Consider the following 9,774-nt stretch of genomic DNA (forward strand, 5'->3'; position numbering starts at 1 on the left):
GCACCCCCCGTGGCCGTAGCCATGGCCATGTCCTTCCAGAAACCGTGGTTCCTCGCCCGGGCCCGCCGCCGCTTCGCCATGACCCGTGAGTGCGCTCTCCTGCTGCCCCGCGTCTGCGCCGCCCTGGCCGACCCGCGGCAACCCGGCTCCGACGACACCTGCCTGGAGAAGCTGCTCGACTGGTTCCAGGAGCTGACGCTGTTCGGTGAGTGCCCGCCGCTTGCAGGGCCCACACCCCACCTCCCCTCTCCCAAAGCCCCGGCCGCCGGTGACCGGCAGGGTCTTGTCCGAGGGGGAGGGAGGCCTGCGGGCCGGCACCCCGGGGGAAGCCTCCCTCGGGGCTGCTGGTCCCTCGGTGACCCCTGAAAACGCTGTGCAGTACTTGAGGCCTGTGCCTGGGCTTCAGGAGAACCCAAATTCGTCCCTAACAGTTGCGAGGGGTTACGCTCAGCTCAGGCAAGCGCCTTAGAGTTGTGAGAGGGGATGGAGGTCCTGGCAGTGACCCTCTGTTTTCTGGCCTTTTCTTGGGCAACACCTGGTCGCTAGATTCTACCGTGCAGCTGGTGCAGGACAACCCCTGTCTGACAGAGTTCATCACCTCCGTGCTGGCACTGCCAGAGCCCAGTCCGAGCATCCTCTCCTTTACTCTGCGGTTAGCTGGGATACTTGCCGCTTCCGAAAACCGCTTCCAACACTTGCAGGTGAGTCGGCTACCCAGGTAACTGCTGCCACGTGTCTGTTTCCTCCTTCTATACGGAGGGCGCCTGAAAATGTATGTATTCTGCTTATAAAAATTCTGGCATGCGTCAAATGACTCGGCAAACAGTGATACGGTAATGAAGACCTACAATCATACCGTTCCTTTTCAGTTCTCATGTAAAGCATGACTTCTTACTTCTGTCTTGCCTCAATAGTACTATGAATGCTAATACATAGTGCTTCTCATTTTCAGCTCGAAACAGTATATGGGATAACACTACTTCACAGCTGTCATTGCAAAATGTTGTATCCCTGGACAGATCCTGTAGATTTAAACTGCACTAACAGACGTAGTTTTTCCTCCATAGTAGGTTGACAGGAAATCTCTGATTCCCTGCAAAAATGAGGGAGCTTTCTAAAGCCCTGCTTTCTACAATAGAATACATTTATAGTACCAAACTCAAAACCCAAAAGGCTTTGAGGGAAGAGCCCTCTTATGGGCATAAAGATGCCCTTTATGCATGCAACTGCATAAAGCAGTCTAATGGAACTGATATATACATAAGTTGTCCCTAGCATCTTAAAACCAAGCAGTTTTGGTCTTGAACACCTCTATTGCTTACTTCATCAAAGGGACGTGTGTTGAGTTTAAGCATGGGATTCTGAAAATTTTCTATTTTAGTGATGCTTCTAGCAAGAGAAGGTTTCACTACAGTATTGATACTAGTGACTTGGATGACAGAGCAACCTCTCCGCTCCCCTTGAGCCCCTTTGCTTACCGTTTACTCTGTGTGTTCTCCTCTGGCCTCAGCAGGAGAAGCTGTTGGCCAGGCTTTTTGGCAGGGATGGGCCTCCAAACAGCGCAGTGTGGGAAGATGCATCTGTGCGAAGTGGCTGGGTGCAGGGTGTGCACAACATGATGCATCACCAGCCTGCCCTCCACTTGCTCTGCAGTGGTGGTGAGTACTTCGAGGACTGGGAACTCCCCAAATCCTCTGTGTCTCTTCCATTCCAGTCTGTTGCTCAGATCTCAAATGAGAGAGACAGGTGTTCTCATTTATTTAACACAAAAATAAGCCATTTGTCAAAAACGCTGAAGTCATTGAAAGATGGTGGGGTTTTTGTTAAATTAGTTATACTTCCTCCCCCCCCACCCCCAAACACTGAAGGAGATGCCCTTTTTAGAGGGGAAAGAGGCACATCTTATGAAACACATGATAAAAATAGCTTATTAAAAGCTTTCTTTATTCTTACTTGTAACTCTTACTGAAAGGTACGTTTCAATATGATTTTAGTGCAGAAAAACTAACCAGGGGCTCATTTAATACTTGCACACATTTGCAGTCTCGTTGTTATGTAGATATGTAAATTCTACTGTTAACACCAACTTTAGATCCCACGTACAGAGCAGCCTAAAAGACTGGATTGGTATTAACATGCAGCATGCGCTGCTGTCCATGTGATGGAAAAGTAGTACTGTTGCTGCTGTTCATGTTTTTTGTACTGCTTGTGTCTGGAGATGGTACAGGCTCCTTCCATAAATACAGTGAGTGTGCTGTCAACTCTCCTAATATTACTAATGTTATATTGAAGTTCTCTTGTGTTCCTGAGTTATTAAAACACCTGAGGATTTGAAAACAGTTTTACTTTCTTCTTTTGTTTGCTTTTTGTTTGTTTGTTGTTAAGGACTGGCTGACTTTGAAACGCCATAGAGACTACAAAATAAAGTATAAAAACCCCCACCAACACCATTTAAAGCTGTGTAGTACTTGAATTAGAATAATATATGGTTGGAGTGCAACAAGGCTCCACCTCACAATAGGAAGGCTGTTGTTTTTCCTCCAGTGACTTGTTTTGTTTTCACACAGGGGGCATAGATGTGATCTTCACTCTGCAAGGGGATCCCAGCCTGTTTGTGGCTTCAGCTGCCAGTCAGCTTCTGGTGCACATGCTCACCCTCTCTGTAGAGTCTGAAACGACTAAACCTCTCAGTACAAAGGACTGTGACTGGCCAGCGTGTGCCCAAATGATTATAAAGCGTATAGAAGATTCCCTTCAGTCCAGCTCTGCCTCTCACATCGAGCAGTCATTAAAACTGTTAACTAGTTTGTTTGGCAGTTGTCGTGCTACGTGGACTGAAGTACTTTGGTTAGGCGTAGCAAAGCAGATAGAATCCTTTTTGACGGAAGAGACTGTTCAAGTACAGCACATGCTGGCGAATCTTTTGCTTAACATGGCATGGTAAAGATCGGGGACCTTGGATCCAGTGATGAGATATATCTGTTTTCCACCGTCTGATAGGATGTATTACTTATGCTTCTTTCTTCTCAGGTCCCCTGTGTTTCGTGACACTGAAGGCAGTTTTTGGGCACTAGTGACTTCTGCTCTGGAACACTTAACCCCAGTACAAGCAGGTCCTTTGGCAGTGGGAATTCTGAGGCTCTACAAATGGTAGGACTTACTGCAACAGAATTTTTGCACTCTGCAAATGTTTCTGTACTATAATTTCTGGTGTCTTTCCAAGAACTGTTTTTTTCCTCACTGCATTTTTTGCTACATTCCTTAATATGTAAGACTGGTTGGCAAGAACCATGCCAGTAGCTAACAAACTTCAGACGCTGATAGTAAGAATAATACCATTTCAAAGAGAGAGAAATGAAGGGAGCTAATATCGTGTTTATGTGTATACACTTGTATCTTACCTACAGCCACCCAGTTTCAGGAAGAAATAGAAAACTCCTTTAACTTTATACTACCAAGATTGATTAAGATGGACACGATTTGACTCCCTGTCAAATCCAGTAGTCTCTGTTCAGTTTTCGCTTTCACAAAAACGCTGCCTAGTGTAAAAGCTTTCACTGGTCTTACAGAAGTGTGCATCTGGAGACCCGTGTCAATAGTGGTAGAATAACTTAGGTTAGAAGGAACCTGTAGAGGTGATCTAATTCAACCTCTTGCTCAGTTCAGGGCTAACTTCAAAGATAGATAGGGTTGCTCAGGGCCTTCACCAGTCAAGTTTCAAATATCCCCAAGGATGAGGATTCCAGAGCTTCTCTGGGCAACACGTTCCAGTGCTTACCCACTTTCATTTCACTATGGAAAGAATTTTCTATATATCCAGTTGGAATCTACCCTGTTGCAATTTAAGATTCTTGTCTTGTTGTGCACCTCTGAGAAGTCTGCCTGCATCTTCTCCATAACTCTACTTTAGGTAGTTGAAAAGCATCAAGAAATCATCATATGAACACAGCACATATGGATACTGATTTACAGGCTAAGTAACACCTGTGTCTTAAGATACAAGGACACCATTTTGTTGACGAGAAATGCCTCTCTCTAAACCCCCTTCTTACACAGAATCCCACTCTATTTGCGTAGCTTGATAAGGCTGCTTCTAAATTCCAGAGCCATTTTCCTCTCTGCTTTCAGTTAGCCAGGGAAGCTTGGAAGAAGGCTTGAATTGTGATAATACTTTCATTGCTCTGTCATTGCTGGCTTGTTTAAAAGCCTGCATGAAAAACATTATTCTGCTCAGCGTTTGGGGGCAGATGTTTGGGAAGGAATTGAAGTGTTCTTGTTTTGGTAACTGCTGTTTCCTCCTTGAAGCCCACAAGATGTGAGGATTCAGGCACTGACTGTTCTACTTCAGCCAATGGACTGTATTTTGAGAGCAGCCTCCCAGCCTCTGGAATACGCAGGTACAGTTGTGACAGAAGAGTAGAGGCTAGTCTGCTTGCCAGTGTTTTATGTGGCTGGTGCAGACAAAACTGGAGGAGGAAGAGTAGAATTAGTCAAGGACAGTACCAGTGTTTGTGGCAAAATGCAGCATCCTATTGACAGTTGCATTTGAAGGGATATTCGTACTACATCACCTGAATATCTTGACTAACTTTAAAAATCACAGTCCTTTGTGTTCACTAACAACCTGAGCTCTTCCCTCTTTTGGTCCTCTAGGTTTGCTGGATGAGTCTGTTAGTGATCCCGTCACTGTTGAAAGTCTTCTGTCCTCCAGGTCATCTTGTGCTAATCTCCTGTGTCAGACCCTTGCTCATCTGGAGCAGCTGCTGTCTCTGGTAACATTCAGAGAAGGAAAATAACCTGGGGATCAAATGGGTCCTTGAAAGACAGCATTAAGATTGCTTGCAAACTTTTGCAGTACAGCTTAACAGAACGTGGAGAGGAGTTGACAGTGAGGGCTTCCATATGTTAAAGAAATCTAGTACAGTAGACTCCAAATAGGAAAACAGAGGAATACTGAGGCTTGTAAAGAGGGACTGCACCTAATTTTAAATCCATCTTCACAAGCTTTGTTAACATACCTTACTTCTACTGCAATTATTGATCCAGTGAAAAAAACATAAATTGAACTGCTTTCCCAAACAGTTAGAAGAATCTCCTTCTATCTGTGCAATAGTTCTTGGGAGAGAGGAAGATAATTTGTTTGTAGTTATTAGCATTGTGGTACCTTAAGAACACACTAGAAATTGCAATTTTTGCTGCCTCCTGACCAAAAAATCCTGCTCTCTGTGCACGCTTGAGACTTTTGCTGGAAACTTTTGTCCCTTTTTTCTTTCTCCCCTCCCATTAGAGTCGTTTGCCAGTGGATTTACCCTATACATCTTTGCTGCGCTCTCTCATGACAATATTACAATTCTGTAATGGCTTCCTGAGTCCAGCTTCTCCTCTGGGAAGCACGATAAGCCGAATCTTGATCAATTGCTTCAGAGTACAGAGGTCAGCTCTTGATGTCCTAGCAGCACTCTCAGAACGAAAAGGTGAGTTAATCTTTGTACTTTAATTTTGGAAATACTTGACTATTCTGTAGTTGCAGAATTTTTCATTCGCCTTCACTGATCTTTCTGAATGAAGACTACCACTTCCAGTTCTGAAGCTTGTTAATTTTTTCCAATTCTTCCTACTGTCTTGGCTAACCTTACATTCTGTTGATGAGCTAGGGCAGGTAATACTGTCATTGCGAGAAACTGGATGTTTCTCCTTTACTCTGAGGACTGTATTTGCTTTCTTCTCCAAACTGGTTTTACGATCCTGTGTCTCTCTGTATTTTAGCAGTTGAATTGTGATTCAGCTGCTCCTTCTCTCAGTATTGTTCCTTTAGGTTTTTTTTAATATGTTTCAGGCAGTGACACACTCATAGGAAGTCTATTTGATCTCCTTCTGGCATACCTGGAGAGTCCGAACACCAGCCCTACTGTGAGTATAGAACTAAGGAGAGATCCAAGTCTACTTGCTTGCCCCAGTGGGATGTAGTTCTGAGAAACTGTCTGACAATAGTTGTTTCTTAGCACAGTTTGTATTAGAATATGTAGGAGATTTGTCTTGATTCTGGGTGGCTTGCAGGAAATAGCTAAAATTCTAGTGAGTGTGTAACTGACCAATACATTGAGTGTTCTTGAAAAGACAGGAGTCATCGCATCTAAGAGTAGCACCAACATACTCAACTTGGCATGGCCCTTAAGTATTGAATTCTTTGCATTAAGGGGTTTTGTTTTCTTGCTTTGTTTTGTTCAAGTGACTGATGACAACTGCAAATCAAAAGCTGGAGGTACTAGAACTTCATAATACTAAGCTGAGAATGGACATTTTCTAAGCGTTTGTTAGAATGTTATATGAACATCATTTATTTGTGGCTTACTTCTTAGTAAGGAAGCATATATACTTGTTTACTCTGAGAATTTCTCTGGAAGTTTGAGGCTATAAACCAAATTTTATCTAGCATAAAGGCAACAATGCCTCCTCCTTTAGTAAAGTGAATCTGCTTCATATTTCTTCAGGTTCTAAAGAAAACATTTCAAGCTACATCCAAGTGGTTGGTGCGCTTGCAGGAACTGTCCTGCTCCAACAGTCAGGGGCAACAAACTGAGAAGATTTTGGAAGGTAACAAAGCTATTCAAGCTGGGACAAACAGCAGCTACTGGCATACATGAAATCTGCTCTTGCCTACCTTTTCTGCTCAAAGCACTTAGGATTCATTTGTTCACAACTATGTTGAGTTTAGGTTTAGCTGTCCGAATAGTGCTTTGAAGAACTCTGGGAGAAGCACACAGCAGCAGTAAAAGGGATTGCATCAGATAAAATGATATAGAGGCTGTACAGTGATTGCTTCGGTAAGGTCTGTTGCCTTTCATGTCCATTCAAGCTTGTCACTGGGCTTTTACAGATGTGTTTCTGGTGCTGCAGAAGCGTTTGTGCAGTCCTTGCTGGGAAGTAAGAGATTCTTCTCTGGAGTTCCTCACTGTCCTGATTAAATGCTTGAGAGGTAGGTGCAGAGATTTAACAGTTCATAGTGGAGGAGTATTTATTTTAATGTTATGAAAGTCAATCAGGCTGGTGAAGCATCCTCTGACCTGTAACTGAAGGGCTAAGAAAAGAAAGAAGTGTCAAGATTCTTACTCTTAGATCATGACTAAAATCTGACAAAAAGACTGATAAACTTATCCTACTTTTCTGTTGAACTCAGATTGCTGTGCCCTTCTTAATGGCAGTTTCAGTGAGTTAAACTGAGGATGATGTGATGTCAAGGCAGGTGACAATGCTTAATGGCAGATAATACTTTCCCTTTTTTCAGTTTGCTCTGTAGTGGAGTCTGTTTGGTTTCACTCAGCAGGCTGGGAGCTGGAATTTAGAAGGCTAAAAGCCTAGATCTACTTTGCATGATTTGGATTAATTACTGATTTTCCACTTTACTGGTAGCTCAGGCTTTACAGTAGGTAGCACTAAGACAATGTTAATTCTTCTACAGTAGCTCTGTGATATTGGAAGAGCGGGGGATGTTGCCAACTACTGTTGTCCCCAGGTCACAAAGGAAGTATCCAGCACATTCAGCTGCATTAGTGCTGCAGTTGCATTCTTGTTCTTTGTGATATGCCTTGAAAACGTGAAAGGAAGACTGTTTTTTCCTCCTTTAAGCAAAGGCATAAGTTTGATGAGGCTGAAAGCGTGTCCCCGCTTGCCCAGAGAAGTTTTTTCTTGCCCCTAGAATATTTACCGTGTAAATGGATTTTTCCAAGTTCCAGTGTCTAGCAGGGCTTGACTGAAAGTCACCAAGCTGCTGGAAAATGGGGAGCCTGACACAGAGTATCTGTGCTCTTGTGAGCAGCTGCTGGTCTCTGCAGTGGCTCGGCTCACTGGCAGCTGTCCCTGCAGTCAGTGGGCATCCTTGTATGACGCAAAGAACTGTTTGCATTGGAAACAGCTTCATGCTCTGAGAGAATAAAGCCTTGCTTCTTTGGATTGCTGTCTTGTTTACAGACCAGGATGAGTTCAGGCAATCTCTCCTGTCTTCGGAGGTGCCAAGGCTTACAGAAAACCTTCTTGAGGATCCAGAAAGCTACGTGCGAGCGAGTGCTGTGACTGCTGTGGGACACTTGGCCTTCATTACTTACTTTGCTCCAGAGTCACCTGTTGTAGGCAATCAGTATAATAAAGAGGTATGATGACTTTGTGTAGCCCACTGCAGAATCAAGCAGAACTACACATCAATTTACTGCTGTACTACTTATAACTTTCATCACAAGTTATCTGCAGCCTCATGCAGGCAGATTCCACAATCAGTAGTGAAAAGACTAGACTTTTTACTTCCGCTGTTCTTGTTCCTTTGCGTGTTCGTCACCTCTTTGTGCTTTTTCTTTGTCTTTTTTCATTTAGAACACTGTAGCAAAGCTTCAAGAAATCTTGTCAACGGACCCAGAGGGCTTTCCTAGGAGGGCGGTGATCAGCATCTTCATCAAGTGGCTGAGACAAGGCTGCACAGGTCAGCTGGAAGATACAGAGCAGTTTGTCTCTAGAGTGATCCAAACTGTGGAGCATGACTTAGACTGGGAAGTTAGACTTGGTGGTTTGGAACTGATTGAAGTTTTCTGTAGTCAGACAATTTGCCAGCTTGGCCTTCCTCAATGCCCTTATGCTCCTGTCTCATCTGCAGTCACTAGTTCCATTCATTGGAATGAGTCACTGCAGGTATTTTGCCGAGCAAAACTGTTCAGCTTTTTGTTTCGGTCTTTGTGTGACTGTGACAAACCAGTAGGTCAGAGAGCCTGTGATGTACTGCTTGGCTTAAAAAGTAATTTCTATCCAGTTAGTACTCTGGAGGGTTCACAAGGGACTGGAGATTCAGCTGTAGGACATGGCATTGCCTGGTTACAAAGGACGCTAAGGCAGGGTTCTCTGGCCCAGAATTTCCCCACAGATGGTAGTAATGGGGTAGATTTTCAAGATCCGGAGAACATGATGCTAGCTTTGGGTGCAGTAGAGTTAGAAGAGCTACATGATGAGCTAAATAGAAGTAGTGACCATGTGGAGAAAAGCCCTCAGTCCCTCTTACAGGACATCCTTGCTACTGTGGGGACCATAGAGGAGAATGAAGCTGACTGTTATTGAAGACATCTTTTGCTCTGAGGGAGCAGTGTTTAAGTAGTTTTCTTCTGGGGGAGAATTTTTTGCTACCAGTTGTGAAGTCTTTCTTGAGAGAGGATGAAAAGAAGTGTTACACTGAACAGAGAAAAGGATGGTTTTGTTAGCTTTAATACTGAAGAATTTTTTGTTAAAAAGTGTAGTCTCCAATAAACTGTGATTTGTTTTTCAAAGTAAACACATTAAGAAATGCATTTGTTCTTTTTTTAAGTCCTGTGTCTTTTAAGAAAGCACCAGACCATGCCTACGTAAGGAAACATTTTTTACAAACAAAACAGTGACTGAAAACAAGTTGTTGCATGCACCTTTTAGAGCCAGAGTAGCTAAAACTGATGAAAACTGGTTTTAAGGGACACTTATTTTGACCTTGTCCCTATCTCCATTCTAAAAACAAGAGTTCTTGAGTTCCCTGTTGCATTTTGAGGTCTAGAGCAGAAGGTGGCACTTAAGGAGTCAAAAGCTGATCATGCTTAACATTACAAACTTTCTTCTGTAGATAACATACTTGTTTGATCTCAGCAGCGATACTAAAAAGCTGACTTTGTTTTTAACTGAAGCCAGAAATCAGACTATTTTGCTGAATTTTAAGTGCTCCTTTTCTGCATTCCTAAAGAACTAGGATAGCTTCTAACTAGTAAGAGAAAC

At 43.4% G+C, this 9,774-nt stretch overlaps 1 protein-coding gene across 1 annotated transcript; it reads left to right on the plus strand.

Annotated features, from left to right (window-relative positions):
• Positions 1–7: 7 nt before the first annotated feature.
• Positions 8–9,244, plus strand: BRAT1 (BRCA1-associated ATM activator 1). Its single transcript, XM_010570296.1, has 13 exons — positions 8–205; positions 547–701; positions 1,511–1,658; positions 2,568–2,940; positions 3,031–3,150; positions 4,306–4,397; positions 4,654–4,772; positions 5,288–5,474; positions 5,837–5,910; positions 6,492–6,594; positions 6,878–6,976; positions 7,969–8,147; positions 8,365–9,244. Exons 1-13 carry the CDS (start codon positions 22–24, stop codon positions 9,094–9,096), a joined length of 2,565 nt encoding a protein of 854 aa, XP_010568598.1. The 5' UTR covers positions 8–21; the 3' UTR covers positions 9,097–9,244.
• Positions 9,245–9,774: the final 530 nt, after the last annotated feature.

Source organism: Haliaeetus leucocephalus, unplaced genomic scaffold (assembly GCF_000737465.1).
Source record: "Haliaeetus leucocephalus isolate CR32 unplaced genomic scaffold, Haliaeetus_leucocephalus-4.0 Scaffold295, whole genome shotgun sequence".
Classification (NCBI taxonomy): domain Eukaryota; kingdom Metazoa; phylum Chordata; class Aves; order Accipitriformes; family Accipitridae; genus Haliaeetus; species Haliaeetus leucocephalus.

What these genes read in the sequence shown, in the direction of transcription:
- BRAT1 (XM_010570296.1), top strand. Translation starts at nt 22, where the DNA reads ATGGCCATGTCCTTCCAGAAACCGTGGTTCCTCGCCCGGGCCCGCCGC. An exon ending in CCAGGAGCTGACGCTGTTCG is followed by an intron (nt 206 to 546) that starts GTGAGTGCCCGC and finishes CCTGGTCGCTAG; the next exon opens with ATTCTACCGTGCAGCTGGTG. An exon ending in AACTGAGAAGATTTTGGAAG is followed by an intron (nt 6,595 to 6,877) that starts GTAACAAAGCTA and finishes GGGCTTTTACAG; the next exon opens with ATGTGTTTCTGGTGCTGCAG.